Genomic DNA, 23,816 nt, shown 5'->3' with positions numbered 1-23,816 from the left:
TTGTTTAACAGATCATTCTCAACTATCTTCTATCATTCTAATAATCCCATTTATCTTTGTGCTGGGTCGGAACTCATTTTCTGAATCTCACGCTGTTCATTTATTTTCTCATTTAGTGGAGCATGCACACCCTCCAGTAGAAATCTGAGAAAGGGTGTATGAGAATCAATTTTTGAGCTCTTACATGTCTGAGAATGTATTCTACCCTAACACTTGACTGTCAGTTTAACAAGGTTTAGAATGTCCTTGGTTAGTAATTATTTTCCCCCAAATTTTCAAGGCATTGCTCTAGTGCTCCATCCGTTGTTGATAACATTCTTTTATACATGGTCTGTTCTCTCTCCAGAACCTCTTAGGAAATTGTGATCTGCAGTGTTCTGGAATTTGATGAAACATGTCAGTTCTTTCTTAATTTACCAGGTGTTAGGTTAAGTCTTTATCTGGATACTCACACACCCTACTATTCTGAGAAGTTTCCTTTGTAGTAACTTTTCTTGATACGTTTCTGCCTTTTGGCCTTTTTCCTTTTTGAAATTTTATTATTCAGTACTGAACCTCACAGACTAGTATGTTGTCTGGTTAACTTTTCATCCCACTTTCTGAGATTTCTCAGCTTATCATCTATCCCTGAATTTTTAAAATTTCTACTATATTTTTCATTTCCAAAAGTTTTCTTTCTTTAGTCTTTCCTGTTTCAATGAGGAAGTATCCCTTCTCTTATCTCTGGGCATATTAATTTTTAAGTTGTTCCCTATTTCCCAACACTTGGTTTGTTCTATCAGGTTCCTTTTATCTCTGTTTTGACCTCTGTTATATTGGAGGTTTCCCTCAAATACCTGGTGATCCTTAATTTGTGGGACACTAAAATACTGATTGAAAATGGTGAGGATCGGTGGTCAGAGCCTTTCAACTAATGGGTTTCACTGTAGGATGATCAAGCAAAGATCTGGCTTTTTCATTTGTAGACTCCCAAATATCAATATCTCAAGTCTTTTCTCTTAGGCAAGACAATAACCCAGAAGATGTCTCCTATCTCCCACTTTGGAATACACAAGACTGCTAGTGCTTTGGGAAAAGACCATGGGTAGAGAACTAGAGGCCTTAACATTTGCCTTAATTTCCCTCTCTAGGGTTATTTCCTCTAACCTCATTTGTGCCAGAGTTTAATCTGGTTTAATCATTCCTTCTAGAGAGTAAGCCCCCAGTCTTTGCCTGGGTGTAGACTCCTCCCCCTACCCTGTTCAACCAAGAATCTGCAGGATAAAGTCCTTTAAAACATTTTTACCAATTCTGTTTTTTGGCACCACCCATATCTCTGCCTTCAAAGATAATGGAGACCTTCAGATTCAAGACAGTCTAAGGATCTGTGGTATATGAACTGATTTCTTCTGAACTCCACTCTCCCCATGAGAAGTTTAGGTTTCAGCTTTCTGCTAAGACAATTTTTTTTAAGTGAACTCCACGCACAACGTGGGGCTTGAACTCACAACTCAAGAGTTGCACGCTCTACTAACTAGGCCAGCTAGGAGCCCCATCTGCTAAGACAATTTACCATTCACCTCACACAATCACTTTCAAGACCTGTGAACATCTTTTATCTGCTGTCTCTTCTCTCCAGTTCTTTGTCTTGTGGCTTTAAATTTTTCATTCCTTTGTTCTCAATTTGGTAGGGTTTTGGAAAGGATTAGAGAATTAAACAGGTGCTATGCTTATCAATCTGGTATGCTTAGTTGGAAGCTTGTCTTGTTTGAATTCAGCATATCCTAAAACATGTTTCATGAAATACTAATCCCAAAAGATGTTTCATGAAAACATCTTTTTCTACAATAGAAACTAGTATAAAAAAGGTTCTTAGCTTAGAGCCCAGTACTTGGCAGGGACCCAATTACAATTTGATTAATCGATTCCAAAGTTAATAAAGCCATAATTAAATGGATTTAGCATATACTTAAAGGAGTACTCCATTAAGAAATGCCTGAAAAGGGTATACTTTTTATAAACTACATCAATTATAAAATATTAGCCCAAACCAAAGATTAATGTTCATTCTAAGAACAAAGTAGATGAAAGAGTTCAAAATTTAAAAAATATGACAACTCAGTTATCTAGCATTAGTGAAGAATGAAAAGTGACATTTCCTTAACAAATCTGCCAAAAGGTAGGTTAGCTGACCTTCCTCAGTATCTTCAGTGAGGCAACACTATCTTCCTTAAATGAAGAAACTAAATTAAACAGTTTACATAATTTTCCTAGAGTCACAGATGATTTAATGGAAAAACCAGTACAAAACCCAAGAGGCCCAACTTCCAATAAAATTCTCTACGAGGCCTGCTAGACTTTTACTAATGTTATACTAATAATTTATAATCTAGATAAAAAAATTTCATAGCCTCTTATGCTCTATTCATTAGTTTGAGTAGTATATAAGATAAAGATAAATAACTTCAGGCATAAATTCACATTCCTGCTTCTAAAATTAAGCAGTCCCAGGTAAAGGGACAAGGTTTTCTCAAGTTTTTTTACAAAAAGAAATTTAAAGTACCCTTAAGACACAATGGCTCCTGTTCAGTGTAACTGGGTAAAATAAAGACGTATTTAATTTGTATAACTTGCCATTAACTCTACCTTCACATTAACTTAATCTCTTAGTCCTGTAAGACATTTCCTCATAATTAACTGTGTATCAGTACTTCTGTAGTACCTACTCCTAAACTACAATGAAGATTTCTGACTATCCTAAATCAAACAAATAATTCAGGCATCTTAAGTAGGCACAGCACTAGGTTAGAGGCCTTGGACAGTGTTAGATCTTCTGGCAGAAATAGTCTTCTCCCTAAAAGTAAGTCCAGGCAGAAGATATATGCTACAGAAAATTACAATAGTCTTAAAATTAAGATTACTATAGTGAAAGCATGCCACATTATAGCGAGAAAATCTATAACATCATTTAATCTTCCTCAGCAGTAAATTTTATATCAGTTCCTAGAGTTACTGAGCAAAGACTATCCATAAAAAAGGATGCTAATATATAGCAATGACAGAAAAACAAAGTTTTGATATCTAAGGTTTTTAACAAAAGAAAAATGCTATCTGACCATGGAAGTCCTTGTAGTGCAATTCATGTTAATAGTAAATTCAGAGGCAGGAAATGTGAGGATCTATAAACCTGAGAGGTCATGTTAATTCCAATCAGAGAAAGGAACAACATCCAAACTTCATAAATGTATAAAAAATGAGTTGATTATCATTTAAGAACAATGAATTCATTACTTCTATCTATAAATAAAAATTCACTGTACCCTAACCTGCAAAATAAATGCTCACCACTTGTTTACAAACAGCTCAGTAAGTTGTTCTTCTGAACAGCCTCAGTACTGAGGAGGAGTCACAAAGCACTACCATACCATTTTTCTCAGGCCCTACTGCAAAGCTTTCCTGTATGAGAGAACCATGTACTACACAAGAACAAAAGACAGTAACATTTAACTGCTCCTGTAGATAAATATGTAAGAGGTGCTTTGTTTCCAAACAAAGTTTCAAATTAGAAGTGTAGCTAGAGGCCAAACCACAACTTCTGGAAACTGTGAACTACTCACTGTCACAGACCTCCCAGCAACTGTAAGGCTGCTACTTACAGTTTCTGGCCGGCAAGGTATTTTATCTCATCTCCCCTAAGGACTTTTGCACTAATGACTGGGGTAAGACCATGTGCACGCTGCTAACCACCAACTAATTAGAAGACACTCTTCTCTTCCTTTTCTAACACAAACACACATACACATGCGTATACACATGTACTCAATCACAATCTCTTCCCTCCCTCCAAGCAGAGCATAAAAAGGGTTGGGACAGAGAACAGCAAAAACCACTCCAGGAAGAAAACAGTTTACATAGGACTGACACAATGTACAGAGCTCAGTGGCTTCTAGGGATGACTATTTTCCAAACCAAAAGTAAGAACTTTAACACAAATAGTAAAGTAAGAAACAAAAAAAGGTAGGAAATACAAATAAAAAAAAAAAGTCACTTACTGTGTGTTATCTTCAAATCATAAAGTTTTGCACATAATAGATCTTCTTTTATGACTTTTTTCCTGCAAACATCAATAAAGAGGTGAAATAACTAAAAGAAAATTGTCACTCTGCTCATTTATTTACAATTCACCGTCAACCAAAATGAAATTATGCACGAGGTTTTAAATTCTAGCAAAGAAAGCATGACTAGCGGCCACTCCCATTCCTATGACTTACAATGGAGGTTCATTACCAAGAAACAAAAAACCATCCCAATCTCTTCCCCTGGAACTAATAGAAGTATCGGGAAAGGGGGAGGGGGGTGTCAGGGTTTTTTACTGCTTTAGAAGGGAGAGGCAACAATGAATGGATATCTAAGTGCTGTAAAGACTAGGTTACATGCAGGAAATATAAGACTGAATGAGATGCTAAAAACATCCACAGAGTCCAAAATGAATGTACTATACTCAACAGTTGATAGGCTTTCCACCTTGGGAGGAATCATGAAGGGGATGACTTGGTGGATAAAACCAAATTATTATTTCTGTATACCATCCCACTACCACAAATCCCTGAGAAAAAGCAGTCAAACATACGGACTACCTCAGCTGTGTTAGACCCACGATATGACTCTGTTACAGGATGTACAGTGATGACCACTATACTCTCAGGTAGGGTAATTCAGAGAAAGCACAAAAATGCATGTCCGTGACAGTCATAGCTAGTGATAATGTATCAAGAATGAAGCTGCAGAAGTTCTTCAGTGTGCCTGAGGAAAGTGTGCTACTATCTTCTATTTCAAAATAAATGCAAAACTCAAAAACTGACTCATACAGTTAAAAGAAAATCTTAATAAAATTTCTGTAATGCAGTTACTAACTTGGATTTATGGTTGGGCTCTCGGAATGGGTGTCCCATAAATCCCTTAAAATCATATACAAACGTAGGTTTTATGACATGTTTTTCTGGTAGAAGGTGTCTATAGCCTTCTTTAGATTCTCAAAGAAGTCCATAACTTCCAAAAAGAGCTGAAGAGTTGCAGGATTATAAATTGTGGCATGATTTAATAAACCTTAAGAATTACTGTCAACTGTTTTAGTAACTAAATAAATATACTGTTAAGAAATTAATATTCTGATTAAATGTACTAATGAATCAGATTTAGTTAGGTATTTTACAATATATATTTCTTAAGAATACAATTTTGGACAGCTCTGAATATATGTCAGATCAAAATAGGCTTAAATTTTAAATGTATTAGAATATAAGTATTAATAATAAATTAACTTCCAGTATACTATTAACTCAATTTACTCCAAAAAATATGTTAAATACCTATTAAACTCAAGTACTAATAAGCACTATATTTCTAGGCAATTATGTTTTAAAAACAGTACTTAAAGAAATAAATCCAAACATGTTAAAACATTTTTTAAAACACAAATGGTTGTTATGGTAGGCACCAAGTGCCTGCTACACTTGCTACAATACAAAGAAGTAAAATCAAAAAGATAATAAGCAGCTTCAATTGTAACTGTCTCATGAAGAATATGTGCTCTATTATTAGTTACTTCCTACTTTTTGTCCATAAATACTAGAGCAGTGCTACTCAAAATGTGCGGTCAGTGCAACAGTGCTTATTCATTCCTGGTTTGTCATATACAAAAAATGAGTGAGCTTTAACTTATACTGCTATAACATTTTTATTTCACAAAAATATCTGAACAGATTACAGAAAAAAACTAAAACAAAACAATTCATCAAAGATACAATTCAAATTCTACTCTCAAGATTTCAACTAGTCTTTTTTAAAATTACCAAGTATGTGCTTTAAAAGAATTAAATACATTTAAACTCCACATTGTTAAAAAAAAATAAATAAAGAACTTTTTTTTTCTTAATTTTATTTATTTTTTTTTAGAGAGAGAGAAAGTGCAAGTGGGGGAGAGGGACAGAGGGAGAGGGAGAGAGAGAGATCTCAAGGAGGCTCCATACTCAGCACGGAGCCCGACGAGGGGCTCAATCCCATGATCCTGGGATCATGAGCCGAAATCAAGAGTGGGACGCTCAACCAAATGAGCCACCCAGGTGCCCCAGCACTTTTCTTATTAGCTATCTTATGGTTCTACACATTTGGACTCCACTTCTACAGTTCATCACTAACCTCATACAGCTTTTAGAATTTTCACGATAGAAGAGCGGTTTCTTAAAAGAGCTTTCATTTTTCTTGTCTTTTGTTTCTCTCAACTGTCTTTTTACTTGAACCTAGAAGAAAAGCAAAATCATGTATTTAGAGTTGATAATCCAGCATCACAAATGATCACATACCAATTCTCCTTTGAAAGGATAAAAAAATTAAAGAAACAAAAATTGTCTGAATGAAAAGGTAGCCCAAACACACATGCTTATTCATTCACAAGCATGCTAAACCATAAGGCTAGTAGTAAGTGTGCTAAGCTCTGGGGAAACAAAATAGTGAGAGGCATGTAAACAGATAAAGTGCTCATGAGCGCAGATCTATTTATACATGTAGGACTAAGAAATTAACTCTATTTGAGGATAACAGAGAAGACTTAAATGAGTAGGTAATTTATGAGTTGGTCTTAACAAGTAGGAATTTATCTAAGGAAAAAATATTCTGATTGGAAGAACAGTGAGAAGCCAATACAGACAGGGAAGAAAATATCAGCAGGATATAAAGTTGATGTAATATATTAGGACCACACTGTAAAGACCCTCAAATAAGAAAACAATTCCATGGGAACCAGGAAATAAATGGAGTTATTAAAGCAAGTGAATAAGATGATCAAACTTGATTTTTAGGATAAGCTTTGCCAGTGATGTGGAGAATGAACCAGTTAAGGAGAGACAATAAAGGCCAGGAAACCAGAAGAAAGTTCTTATAATTGTGTAGATCTATACTGTCTGAGACAATAGTTGTTAGCCGCACGTGGCTACTGAGCCCTGAAATGTGGCTTGTTTGAAATGAAATTGTACCTTAAGTGTAAAATATACACTGGATTTCAAAGACATAGAACAACAAAAATAGGTAAAATCTCTCAATAATAATCCTTTGAAAATACTATATGTACTCATATTACATATGTTAAATAAAATATATCGTAAAATTATTTTTTACCTGTTATCTTTTTACTCTTTTAAAGTGGGTACTAAAAATTTTACAGAGTGGCTTGTAGTATATTTCTATTGGCAGAACCAGTATGGATGACAGCATAAGAGCCTACAAAGAAGTAACAAAAGAGGAATGAAAAAGAAACAAATTTAAGATAGTACACAGGAGGACTAGGCAAAGATGATGGAGAGAGAAAAAAATGGAAAACTCCCAGATGAATTCTGGATTCTAAATAGGGATGACCACAAGTAGTTAAAAACATAAATCTGGGGCGCTTGGGTGGCGCAGTCGGTTAAGCATCCGACTTCAGCCAGGTCACGATCTCACGGTCCGTGAGTTCGAGCCCCGCGTCGGGCTCTGGGCTGATGGCTCAGAGCCTGGAGCCTGTTTCCGATTCTGTGTCTCCCTCTCTCTCTGCCCCTCCCCCGTTCATGCTCTGTCTCTCTCTGTCCCAAAAATAAATAAACGTTGAAAAAAAAAAATTAAAAAAAAAAAAACAAAACCATAAATCTGGTTCTAAGGAAAGAGGTCTCGGCTAGTGATAGAATTTTAGAAGCCATACAAACATAGGTAAGAGTTTAAAGCTACTGGAGTACTTGAGAAGACTTAAAAAGTATCCCTAGAAAATTGAAAGGCATTTAAAATTTAACAAATTATTTCTAAAAAGGCAGAGAGATAGGAAAGAAGATTGTGAAAGAGCAGATAAGTAAAACAAGCAAGCATACATACAAACATTCATAAAAGGATATCCTATAATAGACCAAAGAAAATAAAGGGCAGTCAAGAGCACCACATGCAGAAAACAAAAAATTATTCTGAACCTTAGTGAGGAGAGCTTTAGGAAAATAAAACAATAGGGGTGAATGTTCAATGGGAGTTGAAAAGCAATTGTGAAGAGGGAACCAAGTACTGCTATCTCCTTCAAGTTTAGTTGGAAAGGGATAAAGATAATAAAGTGAAGATTCAGAAGTAAAGGTCAAAAGAAAATATTTAAGAGTAGGTAGGTAATATCATGCCATAAGAAATATTTTTTAAGTCTAACCAAATTAGGCTAACACTACACCAAACTTTTAATTTAAGTAAAATATAAACCATATTAAATAAAACATAAATTTCTATTCCGAGCAACAAAACAGTATTTCACATGAAGCAACAAAACAAAATTTTATAGGAAAATATCTTTGGAAGTTAGTTCATGACAATACATATTCAGCAACATAATATACATAGTCTGGAAAAATAGAGAATCTGTCTTTCAGAGAAGCCATGCTTTAAATTTGATCATAATATTACACATTTATACAATGTTGTATCTTTTCTCTAAGACATACTAATTTATATAAATTAATTTAATAGAATTAAATAGCATTACAACAAGGAAAATCATTTTTTACATATGTTGTTTTATTTGAATTGCAGTCTCATTTGTTCCTTATGCCAATGAGACACATCTGGTAAGAATATATCAAAACAAATTATAAATATCTACACTGAGGTATTTATATGCTTAAATAGCTGTATGTTGCTTCCAAGCTATTATGGACTTATAGTGCTATTTGAGAACAGTTTTTCCCCCCATCAACAACATCACATTTATATATAGTAAGAATTCTTCTTCTTCTTCTTCTTCTTCTTCTTCTTCTTTTTTTTTTTTTAAATAAACTGTACCCACAACGTGGGGCCTGAACTCACAACCCAGAGATGGAGTTGCATGCTGTACTGACTGAACCAGCCAGATACTCCCAAGAATTCTTAATTCTTAAAGTAATTTCAGCTATACACCATTCCTGACTTGTTAGTGATACCTCAAGAAATCTTTTTCTCATACAGTTTACTCACTCTCCTTTTCTTTTCACCTTTTACTCACTGACTCAGGAATATGTTCCTATTTCTTTTTACTTCTTTTATTTATAAGCCAAAAATAAATCTAAATACAAATCATAATCATGGTTCATAATAATAAATAACATCAACAAGGTATGTATATGTGAATTTCATGAAAGTGATTAGGATTAAGCATTACAATAAAATTGTACTTCATAAAAGAATAAAGTCATCTGCCCATGCCAACCTGGAAACTATGAGAAGTCTCTCAGGATCCCTACAAACCCCCTTATCCTTCTCTAATCACTCACTTTCCTTCAAGCAGCAGCATTTAAAAGCAAAGACACCATTTTTAGTTTTATTGGCTTACTCTTCCAAACTGTGATGTTTTTCATGAAAAACAATTTGTGGGTATTTTGAATTTAAGCTTTTGTGTGCTTGGTTTTTGAATCTAATATTCCATTTCAAACCCCTTTTCAATGAAAAAAGTATTCAAAGCACAATCCAATTAATCAGTAAATGTTTCTGACATACAAAAGTCCTTAAATATCTTGCAATTAACACTAAATGTGAAACTTCTTTTAAACCATCTAAAATTGTGGAAAATGATAAGGTGACCACCATGGATTTGACCTCTTTAACGAGGACAAAGAAAACAAAGGTTCACAATTTTTGTCCTTGTAGTAAAGCCTAGGCTTTACATGCTGAAGAGAAATAATAATCACAGATTAAACCTAAAGTTGAACAATTCATAAATATACTCAAACTGAAAATCTATTAAAGCAAAATCATCTCAACTAAGTTTATATGGTTCATGTTGCAAAGTAAAATATAAGCTTTACCTTAACACAACCTTCCAATGCACTCAATTTAAACACTGCTTGAAATGGTTTTCGATCAACAGGACATGAAGCCAGTATCTGAAAAATGATTAACAAATTATAACTTTATAAACCTTTCTTAGATCAACATTAAACTATAACACATTAAGCTTTCCACTAGAATAAAGGAAATAGAAAAATAATTTTTTCTTCTTTCAAAGATAAAATACTTTCCACTTGTACCATGTCACAGTAATAAATACCTTAAACTTGTTCAATTCATTCAAATGTTTACTGTGCTCCTACCCTACGCTAGGTTAAGCGCAATACAAAGATCAACGAGAGATAAATCTGTTATCAAGATAATACCTACAAAGACCTGCTTGCCCAGTTGAGAACTACTGGCAATTTGAAAGGAGAACTAGACTGAAATCAACAGCTCTGAGATCTAAAGAAAATACTTGGGCAATTCTAAGTCAGAGGTAGAAGGAATGCCTTGGGCAGGTCCCTTACAGATTTTAATTTTTTATGACTTAATTAATTTCTCTCCAAATCAATTATTTTGAATAGACAGTTGCACCAGCAAGTCATTCCTTATACTATCCTTTAGGAGATATCCAATGCATATATACATATACGGTGTACCTTCTTAATATACAGCTAAACTGAATTTTGTTTTTCTCTTAATTATGTACCTTACATTGGTTTATATTACTATTTCTGAGTGGCCCCATTCTTAATAGCACGATATGCTGTAACAGTTTCAATTTACATTTCCTTTTTTATAAGTAAGATTGAGCGTATTTTCCTATTTTTAAGGGCTTTTCAAAATTCCTTTTCTTTAAATTGTTTATTCACGCCCTTTGCCTAACCTTGTTATTAGGTTGCTGGTCTTTTTCAAATAGAAATGTAGGCATTCTTTATAGATTAAGGAAAATTGTCTTTTGATCACTCTGATTCTAAATGAACTTTATTTTGATAAAAATACTATTTTCCTGTACTTTCAAAATTAATGTGTATCAACTATTAAGTGTTTCTCTGTTAATACTATTTAAATATTTGTATAGGTTTATATTATTTAAATAATTTAAGGGCCATCTGGCTGGCTCAGTCAGTAGAACATGCAACTTTTGATCTCAGGCTCATAAGTTTGAGCCCCACGTTGGGTGTAAAGATTACCTTAAATATAAAAAAAAAAATCTTATTTAAATAATTTAAAATGGAGTATATTGTCCACTAGGGCAGGAGGGAAGATTCTCTACAATATGAAAATACCAAAAGGTGACATGAATACACATGATTACAAAAGTAAAACAGGATTTTAACAATGTAATTAGCAATACTTTAAAAGACCACAAGATAGTAATGGAATTTTGACAAATTATCTTATGTTCCCTAGTGAAAAATGTTGTGATTTTTGCCTTTCTGGACCTTGGAAGATACCAAGATATGCTTATACAAGTTCAGATAGATCAGACAAATGTCGCCTCTAGTCATAGAATACATTTTCACAAAGTCTGTGAATCACTTTGAGAGCAGCCAAAATATAAATTGAGTTACTTTACTACTGTGCTAAAAAGTAATTTTTATTTTCCTGTTAAGTAAGTAGGCCTTGAAAAAATGCTTTACCACATCTGAATTAGGAAATGTGACCTTACTAAATTAAATCGGTTCAGACTGGTAGAAGCCAGCTCATCTTAGTTCCAAGTACCATGGATTTAGGATGCTATTACTTTCCCTACAGAAAACAACCTTAAGAAGCTTTGCAACAAGTAGTGACATAAAGCTGTCCATATCTTTTTTAAAACTGCACTGCAAATAGCAATTCTAGTTCAAAGAATTTGACAATGTGAATGTTTACATTAGCATTTACTGTATGAAATTTCTTAAACTAGAATTTGTATTAATATATTTATAATTAAAAAGAATATTTAAAAGTAAAATCTTTCACATACTTCTTATAAATAACCAAAGTTTCAGAGTATACTTATTTCTATTTCAAAGGTAAATTTAGATAAACATTCATAAAAAGATAAAACAATGCTTCCTTCATTTTTTTTTGCTTCCTTCAATGTTTAAAAAAAAAAATTATTAAGAAAGATGTACAGAAGCTCTGGATTGCTGTCTACTTTCAAATCTTGCCCTAATGTATAACCTTAAGCAAGTTACACAGACTCTATGTATCTCAGTTACCTCATTTGTGAAAATGGGGATAACAGAACTTATCTCTGAAGTTCTTAAGGCAATCAACGGAATTAGTTTAGAAGTGTATGGCATACATTAAGCATTGGGTAAAGTCTTCTAAATATCAACTAACTTCACTGAACAACAACAACAAAAGATTGGTTTATTAACAAAAATGATAATACAATATGATGTATTATGATACATGCATGTGAGAGACAGGAGTTCTTAATGATTTTCTGTTGGGTTTGCAAAGTTCATGGCATACATGGAAATTAAAATGTTTCATTTTACTATATCTATTTCAATTTGTAACACTAAGATCTAAAGAAAGCCACTGTGTTCAAGAAATTACTCTATATCAGATGCACCCAATCGTTCAAAAACTCTGAAATTGCATAATCTTATTTTCTTATTAAATTTTCTCGGATGACATCAGTAAGTGGCACTCTTGCCTTTAGTGTTCAAACTAACAGTTTCAACCTGAGCCATTCCATTTTGATCTGTTTCAAATAATGGGGTTCTGAGTAAGATTTTGTTTTTGTTCTTTTTTCCTTAAGCATAACTGCCACAGATTTGTTTCAGGTTTCATCTGAAGAAAGGGTTCTACTGCTATTACAAAATGAAAGAAAACAGAAAAAAGTAGTTGGAAAACCACTGATCTATATTATCACAATCTGTATATACTTAAAGTTTCTAAATCTAGTTGCTACTAGAAAATAAGTAAGTAGGTTTTCTTTGGCTCAGGCTCGGCCATCGGAAAAAATGCTGAAAACCAAGTTATCCTCCTCAGTTAAGGAAAGCACATGTCAGAAAACAAGCTACCTATAGTAGACAAAGTACATTTGCAATGGCTGTTGAGAAATGATGGTATACCTTTCTGACCTTAGAAGAGTTTAACAAAACATTTCAGAGGGGAAACAGAAAAGAAATTCAGTTATCCTCAAGTCTTCATTGAATACTTCAATAAATTAAGACTAAAGAAGAATGAAAAAGAAATCAAAACATATTTTTAAAAATTAAGAGGATCTTTAATTTTTTTGTTAATGTGTACTATAATAAAAGTACAAGGCTACCTTAACATGGCAAAGTTCAAAGACACCATCATTGGCAGGTATTAATAAAATTACACATTAATTTTTGTAAATTTTTAATTTTTGTAAATAAAATTTACAAACAGGTTTTTGAAAATGGTTTATACTGTCTTACTTTTAAGGCAGTCCCAAGGGTATTTCACGCTTATAATCCAGCAGATATCCATTCAGAAAATGTCAGATATTTTATTTAGTTTTCATAGTTTGTTACTAACATAACTAATTTTGTTTTTAAGTTGTAGGTTTTTAAAAATACACATTTAAACTAAAGTAGAAAATTTTGAATATACTTAATCGTGCTTAAAAAATATGACTTTAGTTTTGAAGAAAATTATCCCAAATTTTGTTTTCCTTATATACAACCAAAATAAAAACCCCATGATTGTTTGCCATTTTTATTCCTTATATACAATAAAAATTAGTCTTCAATTAATCACCTATTTAAACCAATATGACTCTCATTTCAATACTTTGTAAGTATCTAATTTAGTTTCATAAAGTAATTCAATCACCATTCAATTTTGTGATACAGCTACAAAATTAATAGAATATGATCACTGCTTTACACCGTAATGTGTATTAAAAAACAGAGCATACATTTTATTGTGAATGCTCTGTACTAAGGCTGTATCAGTTAAGTAGGCAATTTTGCTAGGAAAAAAAAATCTTCCTAATGATTTCAGTAAAACATACCCTAGTATTCTGAAGCGTTGTAAATTCCCAGCTCAGACAAACCCATATTTAAATGTAAGAACAGGAAACCTTCCTTATTTGGAATTCAGGATTCTTGATTTCTAATATTTCTTGCTTCCTGTTGCTGCTCTATCCTCAATCACAAAGGCTGCCTACAGATAGCCCCTCCTAAAGAGAGAGAAGCAAGTGTTAAAGATAAGTGCTTAAAGACTAAATCTCAGTACCTATGCTTATTAAGTAGGTTTGTCTGTTCATGGGAATCTCTAGAAAATCTATCTTTCCTTCTAACAAATAGAGCATGTTATATAAAACTACAGTTCAAAAGCAAATAAAGATGATTTAGGAATGCATAACATTAGAGGCTTATTTTAAATCTGTTTACAAGAACTTATTTTTCTTGTTGATGGTACCAATATACCTAGCCTGGACCTCCAAAGAAAGTGCTCACCTGTAGTCAGACTACATGTTCCCTATCACAATTAACCACTTCTTTCAATACATCCTTGTCAATCCATAATTAGTAAAACTGTAGGTTTTTTTTAACAACTCTCAGGAATGTATTCCTAAAGGACAAATGACTGTCGGTGACAAAATTAACACCAAGAAAGCATTTGATCTAACTACTCAAAAGGAACCCCTTCACAAGACACAACAGTTGGGTAAGAATAACTTTTAGGGGCGCCTGGGTGGCGCAGGCGGTTAAGCGTCCGACTTCAGCCAGGTCACGATCTCGCAGTCCGTGAGTTCGAGCCCCGCGTCGGGCTCTGGGCTGATGGCTCAGAGCCTGGAGCCTGTTTCCGATTCTGTGTCTCCCTCTCTCTCTGCCCCTCCCCCATTCATGCTCTGTCTCTCTCTGTCCCAAAAATAAATAAACGTTGAAAAAAAAAAAATTTTTTTTTAAAATAAATAAAAAAAAATAAAAATAAAAATAAAAAATGTGTTCAAATGTAAAAAAAAGTCTTTGCTCTATCAAAGGTTTTTACCAAAGGATTAATCCACAAGGTGAAAACCATAGGGGATTTGGAATAATTAGTCACATTCCAAGTTCTGGAGGGCTCAGAACTAGCAACCTCTCTTATCCACTTTAAGTATGAAGGTAGACAGTCCTGAATCACCAATTGCACGAGTTGTAAGAATTGAATGAAATAATGTATTTGACAATGCTTTACAAATTTTAAATTTTTTTTTCAACGTTTATTTATTTTTGCGACAGAGAGAGACAGAGCATGAACGGGGGAGGGGCAGAGAGAGAAGGAGACACAGAATCGGAAACAGGCTCCAGGCTCTGAGCCATCAGCCCAGAGCCTGACGCGGGGCTCGAACTCACGGACCGCGAGATCGTGACCTGGCTGAAGTCGGACGCTTAACTGACTGCACCACCCAGGCGCCCCAATGCTTTACAAATTTTAAAAGATAAGGACTAACAGTATTCTTCCACAGATGTTTAAATTCTTGTTCACAGAGAACTACATAACATAGGTTTAGGAATAGAGAAAAATTAAAATTCCAGGAGAAACTGAACAAATCCAGACAATTAAAGCTTTGCTGATTATGTTATTTAAAAGTATTCTAATTACCACAATGTGTAAATTTCTCCTCACTGCATAAAAGAACATCTGTATATAAAACACATCAGTAGTCAGGATATAAGTCAACTAACTGTTCATATTCTGATTTTTTGGTATGTATTATTAATTCAAAAATATATTCCTCACCCGACTGCATTGAATACTGTCGTCTGACTTCTTCAAGAACTGTACTCATCGCAGTAAGACTCTCTTCATTTCTAGCCTCACAAAAGAAAACATACCTTTGCCAGTTGTCCAATTTTGGTTTCATTAACCTTACTTTCTCAAACTGAAGCTGTCAGCATTTGATATGAAATGCAGGACTGGGATAAATAAGTTGAACAAGGATAATCTGCTTATAGCAGGAAAGTTAATCACATTAAAAAAATATTTACAAGATAAGGGAAATATTTTATATTACTTTACAGATAAAAAAAAAAACCCAGTGGGTAATAAGAACCTCCTAATCACATATATTGTGTGTCCCTTTGAACAGGATAATAATAACTCTTAAATACTTCAAACATGAAATGCTTCCAAGGCCTTAAACTTTAACTGTTTTAGGGCCAAAAAATTTTAACTTCTCGGCAATCCACCAAATAATAAATCCTATTTTCTCAACCAGTGTGTGTGTGGAAAAGGTATCTTACTGTCTATAGAAAATCACAGTTATGATCAGCTGTCACTACTACAGTCGTGTGTAGACTTCTTCTCTAGCCTTCACCTTTCTAATTATCTACTTTAAAATGTGCAAACTCAGAGGATCAAGGTTAAACTTATGCAAAGTAAAAACTGTCAATATGCTTAGACTGTATTGGTATAACACAGGTAAGATATATATATATATATATATAATAAGTAAAATATAGGTAGATAATTTAGATAAAATAACTTTTTGAGTGGCTGCTTAACTTTAATGCATTGCTATACATATTTTATCACTTCAAAGGTCTTGTTTAGTTTCAGATTTCTCAGCTCTAATACTAATGCTTTAAACTAATAAAAATTTCAACTTCCCTCAAGTGTCAATTACTGTTTAGTTCAATATTCTATTTCTACATCATTATCATTATTTTACAAACCAATAGAATTCCTGGAAATTAAACATGGTCATAGTGGACATGCTTAATTTCAACTTATTGTAGTGTCCCCAAGGGCAGGAAACTATGTTATGGGCCATGAAGGCCACCACAGGTTCCATTATCCTCAATCTTTCTGCCCTGAGTAAGGTGAACTATGTAAAATACCTACAGACTAAGCTCAGTTACTTGATCACTTTAAAGTCCTTACGTGGCTTTTGTATTAAAATAACCACAGAGCCAAAATTTTAGAGCATGAAAAGATTAAAGCTACATTTGACTTTGGATATAGGTATTTTAGGAGCATGAAAAATTTCAGGAGGGTGTCTGAAATAAATACACTACACTACCTTCAGTTAATTACAGAGGAGAATTTCTTCAATGCCTAAAATATTAAGGTGAAAGTAAATAAATGAGTCCCTCTTTTTGGTTCCTGATATCCATTCTGAATCATATCTCAATGAACCTGAAGTACAAATTTCAGCTAGCTCAGCTCAATTTCTAAAAGACACATAAGCTAGGAAGATGATTCTCAATACAGTTTGCACCGTTTTCTTACTATGTAGATTTTTAACTATAAAACTCACTTTGATTTCTACCTTTTTACTAAAAAGGAACATTGGTAAAATTTTACACAACGGATCAATTTTTTTAAATTACTTTCATTTCTGGCTATCCCTTGAAGTATTTAGCAAAAAATTAGAGTTCAGAATCCTTGCCTTGAATATCAAATAAACACTGACATGGTAATTTAATGAAAGAGTATTTTAAAAGCCTTTGTATAGGGCCTGGCTGGTTACAAGAATCTGAATACAGATATACATATCCTAATCATGAAGTCCAAAGTAAACTGCATGCATCTCCTTAAAAACAGAAGGCAGCTAAGGAAAACGAGAGGCGAGAGCTTAACAAATAATGGCCATGAAAAAAACAAAACAAAACACCAGTGAATCTGAGAACTGATTCTATTTGTCAAAGTACATATATACTTCAAAATACATCCAATTTTTATCATACCAGTAAAAGATTCAAACAGAAAATTTAATTCAAAGCCTAAGTGATTTTGTTAACCAATATTCATTTATTATTTATAATGAATAATTTATTGGATTGTGCTCTTGTTACTGCTCAATTTAATGATGGCTGCTATCCCAATTAGGGACAATGAAATAATTCAGAACATTCTCTGGTTATTCTCTGCTTCCAAGGTAAATCACTTTTGTTTAAACAATACCACAACTACCCTTCTGCCTCTCCCTACTTTTTTTTTTTAAGTTTATTTATTTTGAGAGAGAGAGCATTTGAACAGGCTAGGGGCAGAGAGAGAGAGAGACAGATAATTCAAGCAGGCTCCTCGCTGTCAACACAGAGCCTGACTCAGGGCTTCAACCCAGGAACCTCAAGATTATGACCTGAGCTGAAACCAAGAGTCGGATATGCCTACCTGACTGAACCACCCAGGCACTCCTCCCCCTACTTTCTTCTAAAAGCAAATTGGCTTTGGGGCACCTGAGTGGCTCAGTCGGTTAAGCAACCAACTCTTGATTTCAGCTCAGGTCATGATCTCATGGTGCTGGTTTTGAGCCCCACACTGGGCTCCACGCTGAGCCTGGAGCCTGCTTTGGATTCTCTCTCCCTCTCTCTCTGCCCCTCCCCCATGCACATGCTCTTTCTCTCAAAATAATAAACATTTAAAAAAGTAAAATAAAAGCAATTTCCAGGCGCCTGGGTGGCCCTCTGTCAGGCTCTGTGCAGACAGCTCAGAGCCTGGAGCCTGCTTTGGATTCTGTGTCTCCCTCTCTCTCTGCCCCTCCCCCACTCACACTTTGTCTCTCACAAATAAACAAACTTTAAATAAATAAATAAATAAATAAATAAATAAATAAAATAAATGCAATTTGGCTTCAGCAAAATGTTTCTATCCAAAGCAGTAACACAAAAGAAAGAAAATATTACATGTAAGAAAAGTGTTGATTGCAACACTACATGTTATCAAGTATTTTCAACTTAAAAACATTCAACAAGAGTTAAAAACAGGTAAGTTTAGGACTGTCTAGTGGAGTTGAATATATGTACAGTCCACAACCTACTAGTAGTTCCACTTCTAGATATATACCCTAAAGAAAACTGGAGCGTTTACACCATGATAAACACCATGACTGTGTTAAAGATGCATGTAGAGTATAAGGATAAAGAATCAGGTCTATTTGATACATTCTAATTTCACAGAGAAAAGCACATACTCAGACTATGCTGCTGAACCTTACAATTATGTGATCACTAAATACAATCTTATAAAAGCACTGAATTGAAACCTTCTACCCATCTCATAATGTTGCTTCTCTACTGGAAGCAAAATGTCTAGTTTTAAAATATTTAATCACAAAGCAAACCAAGGTACATTAAATCTTTAATTTGGTGGCAGAGAAAAATATGCCTTCCTATTTCATTAGTCAATGCCCCTTACAAATACATGGAGATTTATAATTATATTAAATAATTAAATTAAACTCAATATATTTTTCCCAAAATACATTTGTACCTCTCCTTAGTCCCTTCTTGCCAAGAACAGTTTAGGCTTTAACCTAATTAGAGCTGTTTCCAAGTATACTATGAATTCAACTGGTATAACAAATCTTTTTTCCTCCTTCCAGAACTAGGTCACAGAGTCAGTATACAGTTACCTTCTCCTTTCTACACTATTAATGAAAATGTAAGTAAAACACAGAACTCTGAAAACCCCAACTATGTAATAAGCAATTAATTCCAATGTGCTTATAGGGACATCAAACAATTTGAATGCAACTACTGCTAAAAATATTTTTGAGATTCATCTCATCTCATTTTTACACACTGAAAAACTACTAACTCAAAAATATAGCATGATTCCTATGACAATAAATTTTTACTTCACAATTCATAACAATGGGGTTTATAATGCATCTTCAAGGTACCAGTAACCATAATCTACTTGGCCTGAACTAAGTCAACATAATACACTGTAAGCCTAAAATGTATTGTTTCTTAATCACTTACTATCTATCTATGAAGAATCTCAGTAATGTCTCTAACTCAGACTCTGAAATTAGTTCACAATATATTAAAAATGGTATCAGAAAATACAGTTCTAAATTCACCTCTTCCTCTTTAAGCTATGAAATCTTGGTCAAGTTCTAGGAACACAAAATTCAAGTTCCTCATCTGTGAAATCTAAGGACACTACTTCATCTGCTCTTATTCCACAAAGCTGATATAAGAAGAAATCAAATAATCTATTTAAAAATTCTCTCAAAGGGGCACCTAGATAACTCAGTTGGTTAAGCGTCCAACTCTTGGTTTCGGTTCAGGTCATGATCTCACAATTCGTGAGTTCGAGAGCTGCATCAGGCTTTGCACTAAGAGCACAGAGCCTGCTTGGGATTCTCTCTCCCTCTCTTCCCTCCACCCTTTCTCTAACTAAATTAAATAAACAACAACAAAATGCTCTGAAAAATATAAAGCATAAAACAGGTAGAAGGTAATATTAGTAATAAGCAGTATTATCCCAAGAGTTGGGTCAAGTACACCATGTATGAATTACTGCATTTCTACCAAAGAAAAAAAATTTAATCTATTATTCCCATAAAATTTTTTTAAAGATATGCACTTAAAATCTAATTATAAAGAACAAAAAATATGTGTTAAAAAAAAAAACGAAGAAAATATACTAACCGAATTTGAATAATACAAGGAAATTTGTCCACAGTAAGGGGAAAATACGTTACTGTGAAATAATTTATAAAAGGCATTACCAACTCTAGGTGGAATGATACCATGTTAGGGAACTAAAATACAGTAATATTTAATTTACTGCCATACTCACCTCTGCCCATTTAAGAATACAGGTCATGCAAAAGACATGATTACAGCTTTCTGGAAAACCAACTTCTTTCTCTAATAGGCAATTAAGACATATAGGACATCTGTCAGCTTCACTGTACAACAGACCAGTGGTAGCAGTATTATCTTTGTTTTCTTCACCTATAAAGTAAAGCAGTCACATATGCTTTCAAGTTCTCCAAACCAAATGACATATGTTTGTGGCAGTAACCAGAACTAGATATTCTAAGGGGCCCTCCTACTACAGAGTAATTAGATAAACATACTCCTTGAGCATAATACCTTCAACATTTACTTATTTATGCTTTTTTAATAGGGGAGTAAAAAGAATTTTTCATTAATTTTAAAATAAGTAATAGTAACATGGTTCAAAAACTTTAAAGTAAAAAAATGTTACAGTGACAAATCTCCCATTCAAATCTACTCCATCCGTCTAGTCCCACTGAATGCAACAAGTAACAACTATTAAGTTCTTCCGTGTTCTTCCAAAGACCTTTTTCTTTTTTGATGCATAGACAAGCAACTCTTAAAACATGCCCTTTTAAAGCTCCTTCTTCATACAAATACTAGACCACTATATACACTAGTCTGCATTTTTCTGTTTTAACCTATTATTGATGGACATTCTCTTTGTTTTCCACCTTTGGCTATTACAAACAATGCTGTGATGAAAAACTGTCATTTCACATTTTTAAAACAGCATATCTACAAGATAAATTTCTAAAAAATAAATTGCTACATCAACATGTATGTACATTTGTAATTTGAATAGATACTGTCAAATTACATCCCTTACAGTTTGTACTAATCTAAACGCCCACCAGCAATTAAACCTACAAGAGTATCCATTGTTGGCTCAAAACTAAAGGAAACTCCAAGGTTCAAGATAAAATGAAACAAAAATAAAGAAATGGTCAGCTGAAATGCAAACAATGTACACAAAGCAAATGGAAAAATGGGGATTATCCTGGGAGCAAGTGTCCATATTAGTGTTCATAACTACAGACTAACCCTTACAAACAACCCAGATAGAGGAACTGATCCTAAGAAACTTTCTTTCTTTTTTTTTTTTTTAATTTTTTTTTTTTAATGCTTATTTATTTCTGAGACAGAGAGAGACAGAGCATGAGTGGGGGAGGGGCAGAGAGAGAGAGGGAGACACAGAATCCGAAGCAGGCTCCAGGCTCTAAGCTGTCAGCACAGAGCCCTACGCGGGGCTCGAACTCACAAACCGTGAGATCGTGACCTGAGCCAAAGTCGGACGCTCAACCGACGAGCCACCCAGGCACCCCGAGAAACTTTAATATTAAGTTAAGATCCCCAACGGGACTAAAGTAAAACATGGCTTCAGAGAAAAGCAAATACAAATCCTCTGAAGAAAAACATTCCTTATTAGGCCCTCAGAATTCTAGAGATAAAATTTATCAAATGTGAGTTCATAATCAAACAATTACCAAACCTAACAAAATAAGTTGCCTTGAGTAAGAATCAGCAGAAATAAGAATTTACTTAGATTTATTTTTTATATTAATATTTTATACATTATACTTATTAACTATAAATGTACTTAGATACCCATTGGCTTCAAATATAAGAATTTTCAAGTACCATACAGAATAATTAAACACCATGTTAGACCCAGAAGGAAAGAATATTTGTGAACTGGAAGAAATTTGAGAAAAGTAAGAGACATAAAAGGAGAAAGAAGAGTGTGAAATGAGGTCAGAACAAAGTCTAACACACTAATTGAAGCCCAATATGCATAGTTAAAGCAGTAATGACTGAGAAAGGAGAAAGTAAACAAAAAAGATCTAACAGATAAAGGACATATAGGTATGCTACAAGAAACATAAAAATAATCCATGCCAGAAAAAATGTAGCAAATCAGTACAACATCAAAGATAAAAAGATCTAAGAAGAAAGGGGTTGTGGGAGGGAGGATGGGCTAAATGGGTAAGGTGCACTAAGGAATCTACTCTTGAAATCATTGTTCACTATATGCTAACTAATTTGGATGTAAATTTTAAAAAATAAATAATAAAATTTAAAAAAAAGATCTAAGAAGTAAAATGTGGGGTCCACAGGTGCATCCAACTCTTGATTTCAGCTCAGGTCATAATCTCACAGTTCATGAGACTGAGCCCCAAGTGCGCCTGCTTGGGATTCTCTCCAGCTTTCTTGCCCCTCCCCTGGGCACATGTGCATGCTCAGTCTCAAAATAAATAAACTTTAAAAAGTCAAATGGGGGAATGGACAGATCATCTATAAGGGACTGACAATTAGGCTGAAAAGAGATTTCTCTTTTCTTTTTTTTATTAAGAAGGAAAAAATAGTTTATTACTTTGGCAGGCAAAGGAAGCAGTCTAAGACTTCAAAAAACCTTCAAGGCTGCCCTGAGGAAGAGACTGGGGGGTTTTATAGGGAAATACAGGATCTAGCCAGCTTTAAAAGGAATTGTGTGCTGCCAGCTTCTTTCCTCATGTCTTTAGGGTTCCTGTGGTGTCTAAACGAGGTGTCTGTCCAATCAGATGGGAGCCCTCAAATTTGGGGCAATAACTGGGTAGAAGCCAGTGGCAAAGGCAGTGAAAGGATTCAGCTGAGGGCAGAACAAAGGAGATAGAAGTTTACTGAATACACCCCAAGGGAGCAGCAGACAGGACAGCAGAGGAGAAGCTGTCTGCCTGAAAAGAGATTTCTTGATAGCAAGAAAAGAAAACCAGAAAATGGTTAAATAATATCTTCAAAGTGCTAAGAGAAACAAATCAATCCAGAATTATATATCTATCTTTGAACAGTTTTGAAGAAAATAAAATAAATACAAAAAGTTTAAAGTTTACCACCAACATACTTTCACTAAAAGAACTTAGAAGTCTTTCTCAGGAAGAAAAAAAGACGTGGAAGAATTCCCCCAAACACTATCTATATTAAAATATCAACTAATTTGTGGTGCTTGAAAAAAATCAATAATGGATGACTATAACCTATAAATCAAGAGTAGAAAGATCAGAGTTAAAGTGTTCTAATTCTTCTCCTATTAACAGTTAATATTCAAATATTAATTTTAGAAGCAGAGGAAAAGATCAATGCTATTTTAAAAACCAACAAAGATTTCAACATCAAAAACCAAAAAAGGTATATTGTAAGACCAGTAGGGAATAAAAATTTAAGAGGAAAAAGAAAGAGCTGAAACAAACCAAAAACCTTGGCCAATCAAAAATAAGACATGGGAAGAGGAGTAAAAAATGTGTGCATTTCTTATTCAGGAAGATTATTTCAGAATTTAAGAACGATAAAAATAAGTGAAAACAAAAAACTCCTTGTATATTTTGAAATGCATACAAATGAACAGGCTAGAACACTAAGTTTTACTTTCCACACACAAGCTTTATAAAAAATAAAAGGTTACCTTCCATGTCTTCATACTCCTGATCTCCCACATTTAGGGTATATACAGTTTTCTTCTTCATTTCTCCTTGAAAAAGGGTATCCTATAGGATGAATTAAAATAGAGAATTTTTATGTTTGCCT

The 23,816-nt window shown here is 33.8% G+C and overlaps 1 protein-coding gene across 3 annotated transcripts in view; it reads right to left on the bottom strand.

Annotated features, from left to right (window-relative positions):
- The window catches only part of SCAF11 (SR-related CTD associated factor 11), a 70,889-nt gene that overhangs the window by 19,702 nt on the left and 27,371 nt on the right, over window positions 1–23,816 (bottom strand). For 2 of the 3 annotated variants that reach the window (XM_025930483.2, XM_086713591.1), the window contains exons 3-7: window positions 23,695–23,776; window positions 20,272–20,429; window positions 9,813–9,890; window positions 6,178–6,278; window positions 4,032–4,093 (exon numbers count right to left, since the gene is read on the bottom strand). In XM_025930483.2, coding sequence (XP_025786268.2) covers window positions 4,032–4,093; window positions 6,178–6,278; window positions 9,813–9,890; window positions 20,272–20,429; window positions 23,695–23,755 — 460 coding nt within the window. In that variant the 5' untranslated portion in view covers window positions 23,756–23,776. The remainder of the gene's footprint in view (window positions 1–4,031; window positions 4,094–6,177; window positions 6,279–9,812; window positions 9,891–20,271; window positions 20,430–23,694; window positions 23,777–23,816) is intronic. The other variant, XM_086713592.1, reaches the window with a different exon arrangement.

Source organism: Puma concolor, chromosome B4 (genome assembly GCF_028749965.1).
Source record: "Puma concolor isolate L17-30 chromosome B4, mPumCon1.1.hap2, whole genome shotgun sequence".
Taxonomy (NCBI): Eukaryota; Metazoa; Chordata; class Mammalia; order Carnivora; family Felidae; genus Puma; species Puma concolor.
This window is presented reverse-complemented; position numbering and strand designations above follow the sequence as displayed.